General features: G+C 39.3%; 1 protein-coding gene across 3 annotated transcripts in view; it reads right to left on the bottom strand.

Moving 5' to 3' along the window:
* LOC308690929 (E3 ubiquitin-protein ligase rnf213-alpha) overlaps nucleotides 1–21283 on the bottom strand; it is an 88060-nt gene that overhangs the window by 59779 nt on the left and 6998 nt on the right. For 2 of the 3 annotated variants that reach the window (XR_014030214.1, XM_081365718.1), the window contains exons 5-26: nucleotides 21121–21196; nucleotides 20795–20934; nucleotides 20625–20700; nucleotides 20298–20428; nucleotides 20107–20173; nucleotides 18967–19115; nucleotides 18723–18893; nucleotides 18434–18645; nucleotides 18068–18357; nucleotides 10487–10746; nucleotides 9049–9267; nucleotides 8715–8907; nucleotides 6094–6149; nucleotides 5635–5794; nucleotides 5379–5531; nucleotides 5187–5285; nucleotides 4775–4897; nucleotides 2207–2399; nucleotides 1200–1373; nucleotides 968–1120; nucleotides 289–881; nucleotides 23–182 (exon numbers count right to left, since the gene is read on the bottom strand). Coding sequence is in view for 2 of the 3 variants with exons in the window: in XM_081365718.1 (XP_081221844.1) it covers nucleotides 23–182; nucleotides 289–881; nucleotides 968–1120; nucleotides 1200–1373; nucleotides 2207–2399; nucleotides 4775–4897; nucleotides 5187–5285; nucleotides 5379–5531; nucleotides 5635–5794; nucleotides 6094–6149; nucleotides 8715–8907; nucleotides 9049–9267; nucleotides 10487–10746; nucleotides 18068–18357; nucleotides 18434–18645; nucleotides 18723–18893; nucleotides 18967–19115; nucleotides 20107–20173; nucleotides 20298–20428; nucleotides 20625–20700; nucleotides 20795–20934; nucleotides 21121–21196 (3848 nt within the window). In the remaining variant the exon portion in view is untranslated. The remainder of the gene's footprint in view (nucleotides 1–22; nucleotides 183–288; nucleotides 882–967; nucleotides 1121–1199; nucleotides 1374–2206; nucleotides 2400–4774; nucleotides 4898–5186; nucleotides 5286–5378; nucleotides 5532–5634; nucleotides 5795–6093; nucleotides 6150–8714; nucleotides 8908–9048; nucleotides 9268–10486; nucleotides 10747–18067; nucleotides 18358–18433; nucleotides 18646–18722; nucleotides 18894–18966; nucleotides 19116–20106; nucleotides 20174–20297; nucleotides 20429–20624; nucleotides 20701–20794; nucleotides 20935–21120; nucleotides 21197–21283) is intronic. The other variant, XM_081365719.1, reaches the window with a different exon arrangement.

Here is a 21283-nt window from a genome sequence, read left to right as displayed (position 1 = left end):
GTGCAAACACTTATTTGGTTACCTTCAAGAGCCTCTTTAACCCATATAACAAAGTTCTTCCTGAGGCCAAGCTCATGAAGGCACAGTCTACGGGAATCTGTGATGTCCACAAGCACAGTTTTTGCCTGCATCAACTCATTGTCAATGCTGTCAAGACGCTCTTGTTTAAAATCCACCTGTGTCTAAAGGGAAGAAAGCCTCATGGGTTAAACATATCCCTTACTTATTTTAATCAAAATGAATTTATTTAACAACAGGAAGCATATTGGCAAAAATTAGATGACTTACAGTTATAAGCAACTTCTCCAAGACTTGAAAGTCTCCTTTAAGGCAGAGTGTCTGTTTGACCAACATGACCACCTGAGCCGACTCTACTGCCAGATGAAGCTCATGGTACTGCTCGATCTGCTGGATTCTTGTCTGGACCCAACGCTGGTCATCACTGAGATTTATTTTGCAAATGATTGCAACTTCCGCTGCAAGTTCTTCATATTTTCCCTTGTAGGCCTTGAATGTTGCATCAACCTCTTCAAAAGTTATGCTACCGTCTTTGAGGGTTGTGTATATGTTTCTGTAGGAATCATAACATGATTCGAATATTTCTTTGTTAAGATCATCGAGAGTGATATCCACTTCGTCCTCATTGGCATTCTCTGCAAACTCTTTTGCCTTATTCACCCAACAAGATTTGAAAATGAAGCTGTCTTTATAGGTATTTAGGACCTTTGCCATAGATCGAACATCATCATCAAGCTCAAAGTAGGTGACTACTTGTGACACTGGAGAGGGAATTTGATTTAATGATTGAACATCCATGAACTCATCCAGGTCCATCTCATCTATGTCAATATGGTGTTTTTCTTCCAACCCTTCAAAATCAACTGTAAATCACAACAAATATTATAATATTAACATCTCTCTATAAAAACAATCTGTTATTCTCAGGTGTTCAATAGACAGCGTTTACCAGTCACATGCTCCTCTAGACTGCGGCACATTGTAATGAGAGCATCAACCAATGCACTCTCATGCTTGATAGCCTTCACCTCCTCTTGTCTAGACTGAAGAAGCCTCTTCATGGCGCTGGTGTCCTTGTATTGTTCACTTTCACAAAAACACTCTGGAAAAAACAGTAGGGTCATGACTCTTCACATTATAGTATGTTAAACGAGTAAAATCTCATGTGTGTGGTATTTTACCTAAATTAAGCAGCTCAAAGAAGGCACTCCTCTTCTGCAGGATGAGATTGAGAAGCTTTATCTTTACTTTCCCTGTTACAAGTTGATGTAAAATGCTTGTGAATAATGATGTTGCCATGGCTAATCTCTCTTTAGCTTCTTCAGAAAGCTTATCGATCAGTTTTTCATCAGCACCTGCAGCGGGAACATAAATAATATCTCCGTCATCATACCGTTTCAGTCTTTCAGTTGTGATGGATTTTAATTAATCAACTATAATTAATCAACTAACATTTGTTTTTCTTGCAGGAATAATATTCATATGCTTTTAATGTGTCAAAACTCTTTGGGGAAAAACTTGTGACTTTGAGTGTGTGTGTAAAAATACAGAAAGGGGAAATGAAACTAGACAGTCTGTTAGAATCTTGTGATTAACAAATTAAATTATCACAAGATCAGAGTTTGCTTGTGACAGTGACAGAGGAAAAAGGTTGGGGCTTTTGAACCAATTGAACCAATCATATTGAAGGTGACATGTTAGTCTTATTTGTTTTCTCGATTCTATAAAAACTGTTGTATATGTATTTTACGGTGGGATTGTCAATGGAATTTGTCCGAGATCCTCCTGCCTTGCTTCTCTCCTCATTATTTGTGCAAGGTTCTTCATAATGATAGGGCCTGATAGCACCTGATTATGGGAGGGTCTTTGTCTTTCTCAGGTGTGAAACACATCAATATTCATGATGATTCACGCCACACACCTTATTTCAGTGACAATTTTGTTTTTTGTTTTTGTAAATGTCATTATCTCAAAACTACAAACTTTTACATACATGCTGCTGACATATTATTGTAGCAGAGTTTGAGCTGAATACAGTGTAATCAGACTTTAGCCATGAAAATGTCACAAGTAACAGAAATAAGCACAAATGTCAGAGCATGTCAGAACACCTCCAGGGCCCAGAAAACTCCTCAGACCCCAGAGGGTTAAACATAGAATGACATGTGGATGGAAACCATATAATTACCATGAAGCTGAAAGATATTTTTGGCTGCTGTCCAGTCCAGAAGATGTTTGAGAACAGCTTCTTCTTCCTCCAGATATTTTCCTTTGTCATCTCTTGGCCAGGACTTTAGGATGATGGTGGACACAAGCTTTCCAAATTTCCAGTTTATCCGGTATTTATTTAATGTATCAAAAAGTTTTCCCTCAGATTTAGTCTGTTAAAAGAAGTCTGATCAGTAACTTAAGTGTACATTTTTCATAAAACAAAGTAATTTGAAAGTGTACTTTAAAACAGATTTGCTCAAGCAGACACTGCAATTCCCAAAGAACAGGAAAGTCTACACCAAATTTATTTCCCTCTCTATGTCCTAATGACTTTTGAAAGTAATAGTTCACCCAAATGAACACTAGCTATGTTTCCATCCAAAGTTGCGAATATAACTTATGCTCAAAAATATATATAACGCCTTAAAACATTTGCGAATAAAGAACCGTTTCCATCCACTGAGGCGAAGAAAACAAAATCATCACTTCCTGATAAACTGGTGATAATTATCTCTAGAAAAAATGGAAGTTGATGCAGTAGGTGGATGGAAACATAGCTATTATCAACATTTACTTCACTTCGCATCATGTGGTTTTCGTGTCGCATCAAGTGGCCTCCATGTTGTGAATTAAAATAGTTTATTACACAGCTCTCTAGATTACATGATTCTGATTTGTCAATTGCAGCATATTGACCACTTTCCAAGGCAACGCTGCATATCAGACCTGCTCATGCTCTGCGTCGAGAGAGATCATGACTGACCGACTTTACATTATCCCTGACATTATGACTTAAATTTCGTTCTGTTCATCTCACAAGGTTGCCTTATGAATTATGAATTCATAACACTTTAAAATATATTGAGCAAGCCATATTGACTACTTTAAAAAAAAAGAAGCACCATAGAAGCCCTTTTTGAAGCTTAAAAAATAACCTTCTTAACTGCATGCAAAAGAGTGACTAGTACATTATTAAAAATAGATTAAAAAAAGATTTCTACCTTTGTCTTAAAGTCTTTGAAACGACATGAGGGCAAGTGAATTTCATTTTTGGTTAACTATTCCTTTCCATGAAAACATATAATTGTAATCAAAATTATTCAACCCCCATTGAAAATCAGGTTTATTGGCAAAAATGTACAGACTTTTGGCTGTTTACAATGAAAAAATCTAAAATTATTCAACCCCCTGAATAGAATCCCTCACAACAGCACAAATCTGCATAACAGGTGTTGTCTCATTAATCAAGGGCTTCATTAGTTGCACCAGGTGTGCTTGAGCTAGAACACATGAAACTGACAAGGTTTGTTAAGTGACACGTTTGACTGCATGTTAGAAATATGGCTAAGTCAAAAAAAAGGTTAAGAGAAGAAATCATTGCTTCCCAATCATTGCTTACCTTACTTCACAAACAAGGAACAGGATACAAAAAGAGCGAAGGGACTAAATGTTCCTAGAGACACCGTTGGAAGCATAGTTCGCAAGTTTAAAGTTAAAGGAACAGTGGTTACACTATTTGGACGGGGCAGAGAAATTAAGCTATTAACGGCTGCAACCAAATTTCTGAGACGGCAGGTTCAGAAAAACCCTTGAGCGACTGCAAAAGACCTGCAGCAAGACTTGGTGGCAACAGGCACTGAGGTTTCAGCTTTCATATAGGCCAGGGATAGGCAACTCCGGTCCTGGAGGGCCACTGTCCTGCAGAGTTTAGCTTCAGCCCTAATTAAACACACCTGAACAAGGCAATCAGTGTTTTCAGGATTACTAGATAGATACAGGCAGGTGAGTTTTTATCTGGGCTGAAGCTAAACTCTGCAGGACAGTGGCCCTCCAGGACCGGAGTTGCCTATCCCTGATATAGGCGATTAACTAAACGCATGCTAGAACTCCCAAGACTACACCACTACTGACCCAAAAGCACAAGAAAAGTCGGCTCCAAATTTCTCAAAATCATATAAATAAGCCGCAGAAGTTTTGGGATTCTGTTCTGTGGAGCGATGAAACAAAACTGGAACTTTTCAGCCTTTACATCTCGTTTGCAGCTGGTCATAACAGCAAAAGGGTGTTCAAGTACTAAAGATGCTTGACATGAAGGGGTTGATTAATTTTGAGTCATTAAAAGTTGCATTTTGAGTTGAATTTGGGGAAACCACTTGAAACATTTGTTGTGTTGAGCTATTTCAACTACTTTGTTTGATTTGTTCATTGCAAACAGCTGAAAGCCTGTACATTTTGCCAATAAACCTGATTTGCAATGGGGGTCATAATGTGTAACTGTATATACTATATATTGGCCATATTGCCCACTCCTAGCACAAGCATGTCAAACCAGCACGCATTCACAACTAAATTATGCAAAATAATAGGTTTTAAAATACTTAATTACACAGCTATCAACGTTACATGATTCTGATTCGTCAATTGCCGCATTCAGGGGTCAGACTAGGTTTTGGTGCTAATCTCATTTAATTAAGTGTTCTAATCTATGTGTGTATGATGTTGTATGACTCATAATGTCAGTGAGAATGAAGTGCAAGACCTTTACCTGGCATATTGTGGTAACAGCCTGGAGAGCACACTTCTCTACACTATCCACCAAAAAAGGCTGGGAGCCATTAAGTTCCTCAATCTTTGAGCAATAAACCTGGATTTGATCCAGCTTATCTTCCTAATAAGGGTGAAAACAAATATCTTATTAATAAATACAGCAAATCTGCAACATTTTAATATCAACAATTACACTGATTTACATCTGATAAATCGATATTATATTAATATGATCAATTCATACTGCAAGTTCAGAACTCTAAAGCTAAAGACATAATTTATTTTGCCATATTACTGTAGATTCATTAGTGTGCAGGAAACACTGTCAAGAGTATTTTAGTACATTATTTAGTACAGATTCTTGACTCCCAACCCAACTAGATGTGTATACTGGACCAGTGTTGTATTACCTGTTGATATTTCCCCTCAAAGTCCATTGTAAATGTCTCTCTCCATTCTTTAGTGAAGTCCTTACTCATGAAATCTATGGCAATAATGTTATTCCAAATCTGTAAAACAGAACATAAAATATCACAATAAATGATATAGATTTAAAATTTGTGGACTAAATTGGTTAGTTTGGATGAACATGTTCTGTTTACCTCAACCTCTGTAGTGAAGCTGGTACCCGTATATAAACTCCTGTTCAAAAGCCTGTCTTTGAAAGCTCGTCTGATCCACGCTCTCACAGTCCGCTTGGCATCATTGAGTAACGTAAGAGTCTTCTCAGAAAAAGTGTCTGCTTCTTGCGTTGTCTTAGGGTTGAATTTGAAATTGACATTGAATCAATTTGATGTCTTCTAAATGTTTATTGGCTTTAATCAGTAACAAAGATAATATGATCTTAGGATGGATTACCTGGGCAAATCCTGATACAGAGGCCACAAGGTTCATGCAAGCAACAGGAATATCAGTGTAATTATTTGCATAGCTGTAGTAATGAACTAGATTGCAGATCTTCTCTAGAAGTTTGCAAGTTGCTTGTATGCACTGAATGCCATAATCCTCATTCAGACAGCTGCAACAGTAATGAAAGCAAGTTAACCAGTACAACTTGATCAGGCAATTAGATCTAAATTTCTCTTCTGTATTTTCTTGCATTTAAGCTACAAGCCCCATTTTTTAATTTTATTTCTTCTTTTTTTCCAAATTTGGCAATTATGTTAACTTTCTCCACTTCTCCAATTGCAACTTCAACACCAAATTATTACAAATATTTTATTTACAAAAAAGGCAATGATACCTGAACTTATTCAAATATAAAAGTCATTTTTAAATGGAAATTAATTAATTGTATCTTTAGTGGAAAAACTTTACCTGTATCTTTGTTCGAGCAAGTGACTTTGAATGAGTGCCAGAGTGTCCGCTACACTCTAAGGGAAAATAATAATAATTAAATATGGACAGTCCAAATGGCACCATTTTTCTCGGTTACAGTTCCTTTTATTTGCCAAAGGTATACTACATGCCAACTTAATCTGTTCTGGTTTGTACATATATGGTTATGGTTATTATATATATATACAGTGCAATGCATAAGTGAATACACCCATGCTAAAGTTGACTAAAAAGAGGAATAAAAAATCATATTTTGGAAATTGAACTTAATGCCTTAATTTAAAAAATTAGGAAAAATCCAACCTTTAAGGACACCAATTTTCTTTGTGAATGAATAATGTATCGTAAATAAATAAATGTTCTTCCTTAAAATACATGGTGCATAAGTGAGTACACCCCTATGTTAAATTCCCATAGAGGCAGGCAGATTTTTCTTTTTAAGTATTTTTTTTAATTTTTCTTTTTAGGATACTATGCATCCTGATAAAGTTCCCTTGGCCTTTGGAATTAAAATAGCCCCACATCATCACATAGCCTTCACCATACCTAGAGATTGGCATGGTTTTATTTCAGTTAGCCTAATAGCCTAGCTAGTTTGATTTGCATTGAGAGATGATCTTATGGAAAGTACCCCATGCCAATCTCTAGGTATGGTGAAGGCTATGTGATGATGTGGGGCTATTTTAATTCCAAAGGCCAAGGGAACTTTATCAGGATGCATAGTATCCTACTGTTTTTTTTAAAAAAATACTTAAAAATAAAAATCTGCCTGCCTCTATGGGAATTTAACATAGGGGTGTACTCACTTATGCACCATGTATTTTAAGGAAGAACATTTATTTATTTACGATACATTATTCATTCACAAAGAAAATTGGTGTCCTTAAAGGTTGGATTTTTCCTAATTTTTTAAATTAAGGCATTAAGTTCAATTTCCAAAATATGATTTTTTATTCCTCTTTTTAGTCAACTTTAGCATGGGTGTATTCACTTATGCATTGCACTGTATATATACACAAGCTCTGAAAAAAAATAACAATTAAGAGACCACTGCAAAATTATTAGTTTCTCTGGTTTTACTATTTATAGGTGCATGTTTGGGTAAAATTAACATTTTTGTTTTATTTTATAAACTACTGACAACATTTCTCCCAAATTCCAAATAAAAATATTGTCATTTAGAGCATTTATTTGCAGAAAACGGCAACTGGTCAAAATAACAAAAAAGATGCAGTGTTGTCAGACCTCGAATAATGGAAAGAAAATAAGTTCATATTAATTTTTAAACAACACAATACTAATGTTTTAACTTAGGAAGAGTTCCTGAAATCAATATTTGGTGGAATAACCCTGATCTTCAATCACAGCTGTCATGCGTCTTGGCATGCTCTCCACCAGTCTTTCACATTGATGTTGGGTGACTTTATGCCATTCCTGGAGCAAAAATTAAAGCAGCTCGGCTTTGTTTAATGGCTTGTGACCTTCTATCTTCCTCTTGATCACATTCCAGAGGTTTTCAATGGGGTTCAGGTCTGGAGATTGGGCTGGCCATGACAGGGTCTTGATCTGGTGGTCCTCCATCCACACCTTGATTGACCTGGCTGTGTGGCGTGGAGCGTTGTCCTGCTGGAAAAAACAATCCTCAGAGTTGGGGAACATTGTCAGAGCAGAAGGAAGCAAGTGTTCTTCCAGGACAACCTTGTACGTGGCTTGATTCTTGCGTCCTTCACAAAGACAAATCTGCCCGATTCCAGCCTTGCTGAAGCACCCCCAGATCATCACCGATCCTCCACCAAATTTCACAGTGGGTGCGAGACACTGTGGTTTCTAGGCCTCTCCAGGTCTCCGTCTAACCATTAGACGACAAGGTGTTGGACAAAGCTGAAAATTGTACTCATCAGAGAAGATGACCTTACTCCAGTCCTCTACAGTCCAATCCTTGTGGCCTTTTGCAAACCTCAGCCTGGCTCTTCTTTGGTTCTCATTGATGAAGGGCTTTTTTTCTAGCTTTGCCCGACTTCAGCCTTGCCCCTAGGAGCTGGTTTCGAACCATGCTCACCGTGCACTTCACCCCATTTGCCATTCTTTTTATAGGTCACTTGATGTCATCCTACGGTTGTTGAGTGACATTCGAATGAGTTGGAAATTTTTTTCTTTGAAATTTTAAGGATGGAAGCAACCCGACGCTCACTGTATCCCTCTGCCAGTAAAGCCAGAATTGAACCCTTCTTTTCCTCACTAAAACTTTCCTTTTCAACTCTTTTGGCATGGTCAATAGTTATTATTTGATTCCAGTTACTTTTGAGGTATTACTACCACTGTTTTTGCCATCCAGCTGGTCCAATTGCAAGAGGATAGTGAGGACCACAGCAGTGTATAAGATTTGGTTCAGGTGATCACCTAATTACCACCTCATTCTACTGTGCTTGTGTTGGATTACAACAGACACTGGAATGGAATGGCTGCCATACATGTAGATATGCTGATTTAAGAAAAATTGCTGTGGTCTCTTAATTTATTCCAGAGCTGTATATACACACACATATATATATATATATATATATATATATATATATATATATATATGGCTTGATACTCACGGTGGAAGTGCTGTAGTTTATATCATTGGGGCATTTCATGGAGAAAAGCTGCAGGATGTCCAGGAGCTCTACATGGATGATGGAGCTGCACTCGGCCCACTCATCTACAGTCATCAGATACATCCAAGACCGGGCCAGCAGTCTGTCTACCTCAACCAAATGTCCATATGTCTTCATGAGATTGAACATTGCCCTAAAGTAGAGGGATTCGACAATGACGTACATTTAAAAAAAATAAAATCACAAAAAATTAAACCTAACTGTTTAACCAAAATGTTTATGCCTGGAAGTACCACAGAAAAAACATTTGGAAACCTAAAGACAAATGTAATACCTTCTATCTTGTGTTCTGAGGGAAGGTACAGCAGCTGATCCCCTGAGTCCCTGCAGTCCAGCCCAGCTCAGCTCAGACTTTGAGCTGACCTTAGTAAACACTGGCTGAAATGGTTTTGAAGTGCCTTTGAGAAGGTGCAGAAGTGGAATTACGATGATCCATCTAGGCATGTCCTCGGCTCTCACTCGGTTGATCAGCGCTTCCACCATGTCAGGCAAGCTGAAGAATGTAATCAATGTTATCAAGACCTTTTAGATACTGATACTTTTCTCAAAACAAGCTGGACCCAGGTCTGTTCTTGGTACATTAAACTGTATAAGCTTCCCTGACAGCATTTGTGACGTGTTGTCAGAAAATAATTTTGGCAATTTGTAAAAAACAAATTGTGCTGGAACAAGTTTGCTGTAAAAGATTTCATATTTTGTTTAATTTGATAACAGATTGAATTGTTTGATGTCTGTAATTCTTGGCTTTAATTCTCCTATTCACTTTATTTATGGTTTAGAGCTCCAGCTAGTGGCAAGTTTGACATTGCTTTAATTCTGCGAATTCCGGTATTCATGTGAATCAGGAAGTAGTGAGTGTTCCATGCGGGCAGCGGTAACGATGGCTCTCGTTAATCGCCACATATCTCTGTGATCTTAAACCTTGCAACAGCAAGTGAGTATTTATTGATTTGCATGGATGTTTATAATATCCATGCAAATCAATAAATACAAGCGATGCTGTTGCAAGGTTTAAAGGGTAACTTTTGCCAAAATGCAACCTATGGTCTTTCTGTTAATCTACCCGAGGCAAACTTTTGTTTAAAAGCATAACTAGAATGGAAACGCCACTTTTAAGTTTGACCGTATTTTCGTTTTCGGTCAAATTGCCTTGTGAATGGGAGTGATTGGGGCACTTCTATGATAGCATCAAAAATCGCTATTTTTAAAACACTAAGAAGGCTCGACACAACATGAAACTTTGCTGGAAGTATCACCAGGGGCTCTACACATGAACTCCAGCATTGAGAACATTGTTTGGAAAGCATGATTTTCAGTGAATAATAACTTCAATTTCAGTTTGATCCACACACAAAGCTATTGTATTAAAGAAGACTTAAAAATAACAAGCAAGAACTACTTTTGTACTATTTGAGTATAATTTCACTCTATGGAAAAAAAGCAGCGTAAAGATTTTGCTGAACCTTTCATTTTGTATTCAATGAAAAAAAAAAAAAAGCTAATATTTTTGTTGAGGAATAATTCTTCCCTAAAAACTATCATTTGAACTGTCAACATGTCAAACTTATTTAAGTGAAAATTAGGTAAAATATATATATTTTTTACCTTTATTTAAAGAATTAAAAAGATCATAGCACATATAGCACCTCTTTAATCTAGAGGTGTTTTGCTTTGCAACACAATCTCTATATAACCAAAATAACTGTACTCACTTTTTTATTTCTGAGAACGATTCTGTTAAGTCAGTCCAGAAGGACAGGAATTCATCCTTAGGTAATTTGGGCAGGCAGAGGGCAGTGCAGAGACAAGAAAGAGCTCCATTGTCTAATTCCAGACCATACTGTCTCCACACATACAGCATGATGAGGGCAGCCTTCAGTGGCTCCTTGATGAAAGAACCCTTTCCCTCGCTGTCCTTCTGTAGCTCTGGGGTCACTCGCTCCAGCATGAACTGCTTCAGAAGCCTGCTCACCTGACAGGATGAAATGAGACATTTTTACATTTTAACACTAGATTACGTCTTCTGGTCTGTGCTCTTATTTACATTATTGTCTCAAACTTTAAACATGCATGAACTTCTTTTTTCAGTGGAACTCAAAATGTGTATATTGGATCAAATAATATTGCAAAGTGCTTTTGTCAACTGGGACTGTCAAGTTTAAAAAAATACACAGATATGTCCTGATGTGCCATATTTGAATTGAATGTGACCATACCACAAATTATTATTTAGAACAAAATGATATATATATATCAACATAATCAAAATTTATTCAACCCCATTGCATATCAGGTTTGCAATGAACAAATCAAGCAAAAGTAATTGAAATAGCTCAACACAACAAATGTTTCAAGTGGTTTCCCCAAATTCAACTGAAAATGCAACTTTTAATGACTCAAAATTATTCAACCCCTTCATGTCAAGCATCTTTAGTACTTAGTAAAACCTTTAGCTGTTATGAGCTGCTGCAAACGAGATGTATAACCAGACAGCAGCTTCTGGCAGCGTTTCTGAGGAATCTGAGCCCGTTCCTCATGAGCAATGGCCTCCAGTTCAGTATTCTTGGGTTTGCTGATGAAACTGTCAAATTCCACCAGAGATGTTCTATGGGGTTTAAGTCAGGCGACTGTGATGCCACTGTATCTTCTAGGACTTCTTCTGCAACCAAGCCTTGGTGGAATTTGAGGTATGCTTGGGATCATTGTCCTGTTGGAAGGTCCAAGCTTCAGCTTCAGCTTCAGCTTCCTCACTGACGGCATGACGTTTTCTCCTAGGATTTTCTGATACTTAAATAACTTCATCTCTCCTTCCACACGCTGCAGGTTTCCAGTGCCAGAGGATATAAATCAGCCGCAGAGCTTCATCGAGCTCCACCGTGATGAACTGTAGACAGAGTCTTTTCAGCATATGCTTCATTCTTATTCCTCCAGACACACCGCTGATCCAGAGGGCCGACAAGATCCAGTTTTGTTTAATCGCTCCAAAGAACAGAATCTCAAAACTTCTGCGGCTTGTTTATATGATTTTGAGCAAATTGGATTTGGCTTTTGGGTCAGTAGTGGTTTAGTCTTGGAGTTCTGGCATGCATTTAGTAATCGCCTATATGAAAGCTGAAACCTCAGAGCCTGTGGCCACCGAGTGTTGCCACAGGTCTTTTGCAGTAACTAGAGGATTTTCTGAACCTGCCTTCTCAGTTGCAGCCGTCAATGGCTTCCTTTCTCTGCCCTGTCCAGATAGTGTAATCACTATTACTTTAACTTTGAACTTGCGAACTATGCTTCGAACGGTGTCTCTAGGAACATTTAGTCCCTTTGCTCTTTTTGTATCCTGTTCCTTGTTTGTGAAAGGCAATGATATCTTCTCTTAACTTTTTGGACCAATTCTTGAGCCATATTTCTAACATGCAGTCAAACGTGACACTCAGCAAACCTAGCCTGTATTTCATGTGTTCTAGCTCAAGCACACCTGGTGCAACTAATGAAGCCCTTGATTAGTGAGACAACACCTGTTATGCAGATTTGCGCTGTTGTGAGGGATTCTATTCAGGGGTTCATTTTGAATCATTTTGAGACTGTAGAAGTCATTAAAAGTTGCATTTTCAGTTTCACTTGAAACATTTGAAGCGTTAAGCTATTTCAATTAGTTTTGTTTGATTTGTTTATTGCAAACAGCTGAAAGTCTGTACATTTTGCCAATAAACCTGATTTGCAATGTGGGTTGAATAATTTTGATAACAACTGTATATATAACTTCATGACCCTAGCAACAAGTTGAGGTATAAGGTAGCAAAGAATTATAAACATAAAGAACCAATCATATTAGAGAAAAATTATGTCACCTTAGTTATGCACTTATTCTATATAGTCAGGTCCGAATCTTCAAGATTGTGTAACCCTGTAGGCATTTTTGAGGAAAAGTTGTTATACCACATTTTTAGAAAGTTCAATGTCTCCTGAATAAGGATCCATCGTATAACATTGAAATAAGGGTCCCATTTTCTTGTAATTGTCATTGAAACAATAGGTGCATTATTCAAAGCCAAAACACTACAGGTGGATAGGGTAAAAATTTTAAGTTATAGATATCACCATAAAACCTTTCCAGTTTTTCACTTACATAGAGACAGACATTTTTTGTATTACAAGTTTTCTGAAATGTCATGTTTACATATGCAAATGAGGCATACCAGTATATATATATATATATATATATAATTCGAGGGGCAGGCATACCAGTGCGCGGTTCCCCCTTTCGGGCTAGCCCTGTCTCTTCGCGTCTTCACAAAGGTTGTCGAGGCAGCCCTTGTTCCTCTCGACGACTGGCTGATCCTAGCTCACTCTCGAGACAAGGTTTGCGAACACAGGGACCTAGTGCTGCGGCACCTAGCTTGTCTGGGCCTTCGAGTCAACTGGGAGAAGAGCAAACTCTGCTCCGTGCAGAGGATCTCTTTTCTCGGTATGGAAATCGACTCGGTCGCCATGTGCGTGCGCGCGCAGTCACTGCTAATTTGCCTTCGTCAGTTCGAGGGCAAGAGTGCGTTTCCACTGAAACTATTTCAGAGGCTCCTGGGGCATATGGCATCCGCAGCCGCAGTAACGTCGCTCGTCTTGCTTCATATGAGACCGCTTCAGCTTTGGCTTCGCGATCAAGTCCCGAGGTGGGCATGGCAACAAGGCACGCTCCGAGTCCCAGTGACTGCCTTCAGACCTTCACCCCGTGGACGAACCTCAGTTTTCTATGGGCTGGAGTGCCCATAGAACGAGTTTCCTGGCATGTTGTTGTATCAACAGATGCCTCCATAATGGGCTAGGGCGCCATGTGCAATGGACATGCTGCCGCAGGCTCCTGGACAAGACCCCAGCGCCTTTGGCATGTCAATTGCCTCGAGTTGCTGGCTGTACGTCTCACCCTGCACTGCTTCTGTGCGTTGCTCAGGGGTCAGCACGTATTAGTCCGATCAGACAATACCGCCACAGTAGCGTACATCAACCGACAAGGTGGTCTGCGCTCCCGCCGTATGTCGCAACTCGCCTGCCACCTCCTCATATTGAGTCAGAAGCATCTGAGGTCGCTTCGAGCCATTTATATCCCGGGAGACCTGAACCGTGCAGCTGATATGTCTCGGTTTCGGCCTCTCGCTGGAGAATGGGGACTCCATCCCCAGTCGGTTCATCTGATTTGGGATCAGTTCGGGGACGCACAGGTAGATCTGTTTGCCTCCCACGACTCTTGCCACTGTGACCTGTTTTATTCCCTGACCGAGGGCACGCTCGGCACGGATGCACTGGCGCACAGCTGGCCGCGGGGCCTCTGCAAGTATGCGTTTTCCCCCAGTGAGCCTTCTTACGTAGACTTTGCGCAAGATCAGGGAGGACGAGGAGCAGGTAATTTTGGTTGCCCCGTATTGGCTCAACCGCACCTGGTTCCAAGAACTAGTACTCTTCGCGACAGCACCTCCCTGGCCAATTCCTCTGAGAAAGAACCTGCTTTCTCAGGGACGGGGCACCCTATGGCACCCTCGTCCCGATCTTTGAAACCTCCATGTGTGGTTCCTGGATGGGACGAGGCAGGTTTGAGTACCCTACCACCAGCGGTGGTGGCTACCATCACTTCCGCTAGACTAGAGCATCGTCCACGAGACATGCCTATGCGTTGAAGTGGAACCTCTTTGTCAACTGGTGTTCTTCTAAACTTAAAGAACCCACGAAAGGCCCGATCAGTGTCGTGCTTTCCTTCTTGCAAGAAGGGTTGGAGCGAAGGTTGTCTCCCTCCACCCTGAAAGTGTATGGTGCCGCCATTGCCACACATCATGATGCAGTTGATGGTAAGTGCATTGGAAAGCACGACCTGATCATCAGTTTCCTGAGAGGAGCGAGGAGACTGAATCCTCCTCGCCCTCCTCTCGTTCCCTCTTTGGACCTCTCTGTGGTTTTAACTGCCCTGCAGAGTGCTCCCTTTGAGCCTCTGCAATCAGTGGAGCTTAAGTTCCTGTCAATGAAAACAGTGCTCCTGGTTGCATTGGCCTCCATCAAGAGGGTAGGGGACCTGCAGGCATTTTCGGGTGACGAAGCGTGCCTGGAATTTGGACCGGCTAACTCTTACGTGATCCTGAGACCCCGGCCTGGATATGTGCCCAAGGTTCCCACCACACCCTTTCGAGACCAGGTGGTGAACCTGCAAGCGCTGCCCTTGGAGGACGCAGACCCAGCCTTGGCACAGCTCTGTCCAGTACGCACCCTCCATACTTACATAGACAGGATGCATTGTTTCAGGACTTCAGACCAGCTCTTTGTCTGTCATGGTGGGAAGCTGAAGGGAAAGGCTCTCTCCAAGCAAAGGTTGTCTCACTGGATAGTGGACACCATTGCTTTGGCTTACCAGCAGCAAGGTCGACCATGCCCCCTTGATGTGACGGCCTGCTCCACCCGGAGTGTGGCATCCTCTTGGGCTCTAGCGCATGGCGCCTCGCCAACAGACATATGTAGATCTGCAGGCTGGGCGACACCTAACACGGCCTCTGGGCAACCCCCACGTGTGTAGTCCACTGTAAGCCTCTCTGAGCATGTGTCTTTCCCTCGGCAAGCTACCTTGCCACCCCTGGGTTTGAAATATTCCACCTGCAGCTGGACACCCCAGTGATTCTCAATATGCAGCCCCCTGGGGTCATGTGTATTCCAAGTCCCCCCCTTCGGGCTGGGCATAATTGCATATTTCCACTGATATATGCTTCCCAGTGTACCTTGGCATAATTCCAGCAGCCATTAAAAACTATCCCTTTCATGTTAATGTTGTTTTTTCATTGTTTACATGTTTAAATATTCTGAGAATGCATAGTTTTAGTTCTAATGTTTAATGTTTAAACTGCAACAAATGCATTAAAACTTTTTTTTTTTGGCAGCCATTTTGTTTTTATTGTTTATGCCAAAACAGTGATGTTTACAACTTGTTATACGGCAGAAATGGATTCAGCACCTAAAAATCATATAGAAACAACACTTGAAGTACTTTTCCTCAAAAATGCCTACTGCATCTTATCCAGGGCTATTTATCTATTTTGGGACCTGACTAATATAAAATGTTGTACTCTTTTAGTCAGGGAGGTTCTCTGTGATTGATATGAGGTCCTTCTGGCCGTGATTAAAGCATTTTCTGTCTGGCACCGTCTGAAGTCTGTCTGTTACTGCTGTCTGTCTGGGCAATACTAGAGACCAGAGGTGTATAGTCCAGGGGTCAGAAAGTAAAGTCCTGCCATATGTTTATTCCACCCATGAACTCGCCCAGCTGATTTCACTAATTTGTTAAAACTAAATCTCCTGGCTGAAAAACTGCGCTAATTAGCAAATCCAGGTGATTGTAACAAAATACTGAGTAGGACTTTTACTTTCTGAACCTGGACTTCACACCTCTGCTAGAGACCTTATTCCAGAGCGATAGGGCTCATAAGGGGCGAGACGTCACCCAACTCGAAGCAGGTGTCAATGTGAAGATGCCCCGTTTAGCTGAAGTAAGGTGCGTAGGGTAATTTCTACCACATGCCATTATACCACCGTCACCAGTCTGGACTGTTGACACAAGGCAGGTTGGGTCCATCATTCATGCTGTTGGCATCAAAAACGTTGACCCTACTGTCCATGTGCCTTATCAAGATCCTTCAGATCAGGCTATGTTTTTCCAGTCTTCAACTGTACAGTTTTGGTGAGCCTCAGCCCACTCCAGTCTCAGTTTCATGTTCTTGTCTGACAGAAGTTGAACCCAACATGGTCTTCTGCTGTTGTAGGCCATCCGCCTTACAGTTTGATGTGTTTTGTGTTCTGACACGCTATTCTGCACACCATAACAGATTGTTTATCCGATTTGCCGAAGCCTAAGTTTTCTGTCAGCTCCAACCAGTCTGGCCATTCTCCTTTGACCTTTTCATCAACAAGACATTTTGGTGTGCAAAACTGCCCCTCACTGTATGCACACCATTCTGAGAAAACTCTAGAGACAGTTGTGCATGAAAATCCCAGGGAGATCAGCAGGAACTAGGGCTGGGCGATATGGCCAAAAAATCATATCTCGGTATTTTTTGGTTAAATGGCGATATACGATATATATCTCGGTAATTTCTACGTTTTTCTATTTGGATAAAGAAAATCTGTATTTATTTAAAAAAAATGTCATTTCACATCCTGCCCAATGATCCTACAAACAATGTTGATATTGAAGGATATGGAAACAAATATAGTGAATGTAATGTAGGCTATGCAATATATTATGTGCAAAAAGGTGTTCAAAATCACATTACATTCTAATATTAATCTAAAAACAGAAATAATGCTTTTGTTTTTAAATTGACTAAAGGCTAAACTAAAAATGAAAATAAAAACAAAAATAAAAGCACTTAAACGAATTATATTAGCCTGCGTTTGATTACCCCTTTATAATGGTCACTTTAATAAAAATACGGTATACTTGTAGGTTTAAAATTCCACATATGGCACATTTGTTTCCAACAACAAATATTTTAGTCAGAATTATTGCGCTACTATTCTATTGTGCTCCGTCTGTTTGGCGCACATGCGCGCGGCGGCGTGGAAGCTTGAATATTAGCGGAGATTCAGTTGCAGAAGCTCGTCCTCTCCTGACAGTGAAATGGACATATTTGTTTGACTTTCTAACATTTACAGATGGGGAATATACCTGTGAAATGTAAGTTAAGCACTGAGGAAAGCACCACATCTCAAACGCATTAAACAGCGCAAGTTTTTATCTGTCAGTCAGCAACAGTATCTGTCAGTAAGCATCTGACAAGGCAAGCTGCTTTAAACTTGTTAACTATATCTTACCAGTTATTTTGAAGCCCTTAATATAAGCTTGTGTCATGTTTAGGACAAATTGTACTATGTACTTTCACTGCGGCAGCTCACACTGCGTCTTCCGCTATTTTTCAGATGTGCTCGTATCTGCTGTATCGATATAAACGGTATTGCCTCATTCCATGTCGTTTCAAAAAAATATATCGATATATCGTACAAACTCGATATATCGCCCAGCCCTAGCAGGAACACTTATGCCAGCCTGTCTGGCACCAACAATCACTGTCAAAACCACTGAGATCACCATTCTGAACATTTACTGAAGCTCCTGACCCATATATGCACAGTTTTATACACTGCTGCTACCCGACTGGCTGATTCGCAAGAATACGTTGTTCTCAGTGCTCAAGTGAGTGTAATAAACACAACTTTGAATATTATGTAGTACTTTTTTGCATGTGTTCAGTATGTCAAGATACAAATGGTTTACTTACATCTTTTTTAGTGTAATCTAGTTGGTACCATTGCATCTGTTTCCTTTCATATACATAAGGGTTTCCATAGATCTCATAAAACTGTCGGAGTTGACTAAAGAAGTTGTTGAGGTTCACTTTGCTCCAGCTTGTCAGGAGGTCAAAGATATTTTCAAGCATGATTGTACCAGCGATTTTTCTTCCCTGGAGAACACTTTTCTTCTGATCAGGCCAAACAGCCTTTTTGATCCATTCAAACATATTATTAGATGGTTCTGCGCAGATGATATCATCATACTGATGCCATTCCCCTGAAACACACCAAAAGAACAAATCAAGTCTCTTATAAAAAAATAAAAAAATAAAGTTCTGGTGAGCTTCACCTACCTTCATCATTTAGGAAATGTGGTTTGACAAACAGACATCGGTTGGTGGTTTCATTTGAATCCAGTTTGTAGATGTATTCATAATGTAATTCAAACTTCTGACGCTTTTTAGCTTTATACACTACATACTTGTAGGGGATGGACACAGTTTCAGCGTCAGCTTTTTTGCAAACAAATTTCCCTTCAACAAGAAATCCATGCTCTCCGAGATTCCTGAAATCAAATTATTCTTAAAAAAACTGGTTATAGTAATGAATAATCAAAAACGGATCCTGAAAATCTTTACTAACCGTGACACAGACAGTTCGACAAGATCTTTATCCCAGCTACCAATGTGACTACCGGCCCTTACAAAAACAAAATCCTCTTCTGGGTTAAACTTGAAGTCTTTTGACAGGACTGCATGAAAGTAAATGGTGAGTCTGTCACTGGAACTTATATGTTGAGTTGATGCTGGATTTCTGCAATTTCAAAAATATTAATGAGATAATACAGGGGGAGAAAAATTAAACCTTAAGTGTTATGAAAACCTACCTTTTTGGGGGCTCAACACACTGACTCTCTGTATCGCCAGTTTCTTTGCCTTTCTGGTCTGCAGCAGAATCGTTCTTTCCCGGAGCAGACTGTTGCTTCTGACTCTGCTCAACCTTCACTGCCGAATCTCCACTGGAACCTGGATTCTTCTAAGCGCAAAATAAACACAAAATGTCATCATTTCACTCCATGTTTGTAATTTCTAGTAACAGACTAAATATATCAGTCTGGCCAATGAATCAAATAACATTTGTGCTCTTTGAGGTTGACATATTTTCTATTTGCAAATTATGTACAGTATATAAATATAGGGTAACACTTTATTTTACAGTGTCCTTGTTACATGTTACATGTACTTATCATAGTAATAACAGTAAATTATGCATAAATACATGCAACTAACCCACAACCAAACCCTAATCCTACCCTAACCCTATAGTAAGTACATGTAGTTAATTAATATTACTCAGTACTTACATATATTACACTGTGACAATAACACCTTAAAATAAAGAGTAACCAAATATACATATAGAGCCTTATTACACGGCTCTGTGGATATTCAGACTCAGATCAATATTTCATGTCTAATTATTTACTTATGTGGCAAGTAGTTGTGTAATAAATGGGTATAATGAACATCCAGCCGGTTGTTATCTCAGAATAAACCCTGACAGGGTGATCAGGACGTGAAGTGCAGGGGTCCTGCATCACACTGAAGGGGTTAATTCTGAGATAACAACCGGCTGGATGTTCATTATCCCGCTTATTACATGGCTACTTGCCACATAAGTAAATAATTAAACATGAAATATTGATCTGAGTTGAAATATTTTACTGATAAACTATTTGACTGATAAAATCGTCAGATCAGCGCTGACAACACATTTCTGTGTGTATGTGTGTGCGTTTGAATGGGAGAGAGAGCAGGAGAGTATGTGCTTTTCCATAATAAATAATAAATACATAATAAAACACATTTTGGGGTTTTTATCCTATTGTTTATATTTATTTGCTTGTTCGGTTTTGGTTATTTTGCTGTTGTCGGCTGTAAGGACCTATGAAATAACTGAAATGGTGAAGTCATATGGAGCTGTGATAACAGAACAAACTGTATAAAAACATACACTTTTTGTTTACCTTGGATTTATTCTGTGGGCCAGATGCCCCTTCCTGTGACGGCTTCTGTGGTTCATTCTTCTGATTTCTGTATTTTTTAAGAGCAAGTACACATTATTATTTGACATAAAAACAAATAAAATAAAAAAAGACATGAAAAACCCCATTTTAAAAAGAAGACATGAAGCACTTATCAAAAGGCTCTGTCATACTTTTTGTTTTTAGATGAACCTTGCTGAACTCCTTTATTGGTTTCTGTTTCCCCACTTTCAGTGTGTTTGTCAGATTCAGCAGACTTCTGCTTCTCACTCGTCACCGAATCTCCACTGGAACCTGGACTCTTCTGAACGCAAAATGTCATCGTTTAACTCCATGTTTGCCATTTCCAGTAACAGACCAAATACATCAGTCTGGCCAAAGAATCATCTAACATTTGGGCTTGTTGAGGTCGACAATGTTAGCTGATAACCATGTCTGATTTATATATATACACATTTATATTTATATATAAAAAAATATATATGTATTAACATGTTTACCTTGGGTTTACCCTGTTGGCCAAATACCATTTCCTGTGATGGCTTCTGTTGTTCATTCTTCTGATTTCTGTCATTTCTAAAGTCAAAGTGTACAGTATTATTGGACATTTCAATGAAAAAAGACACAAAAAAGCAGCATTTATCAAAATACATCAAAGGCTCTGTCATACTTCTTGTTTTTAGATGAACCTTGCTGAACTCCTTTATTGGTGTCTGTTTCCCCACTTTCAGTGTGTTTGTCAGATTCAGTTTTCTGGTCAGACTTCTGCTTCTCACTCGTCACCGAATCTCCACTGGAACCTGGACTCTTCTAAATGCAAAATAAACACAATGTCATCGTTTAACTCCATGTTTGCCATTTCCAGTAACAGTCTGGCCAAAGAATCAACTAACATTTGGGCTCGTTGAGGTCGACAATGTTAGCTGATAACCATGTCTGATTTATATATACATTTAAATTTATATAAAAATTGTTTTAATTTATTAACATGTTTACCTTGGGTTTACTCTGTTGGCCAAATACCATTTCCTGTGATGGTTTCTGTTGTTCATTCTTCTGATTTCTGTCATTTCTAAAGTCAAAGTATACAGTATTATTGGACATTTCAATAAAAAAAAGCAGCATTTATCAAAAAACATTTATCAAAAAACAAGGCTTT

The sequence above is a fragment of the Scardinius erythrophthalmus genome, assembly GCF_964197995.2.
Source record: "Scardinius erythrophthalmus genome assembly, chromosome: 1".
NCBI lineage: Eukaryota > Metazoa > Chordata > Actinopteri > Cypriniformes > Leuciscidae > Scardinius > Scardinius erythrophthalmus.
This window is presented reverse-complemented; position numbering and strand designations above follow the sequence as displayed.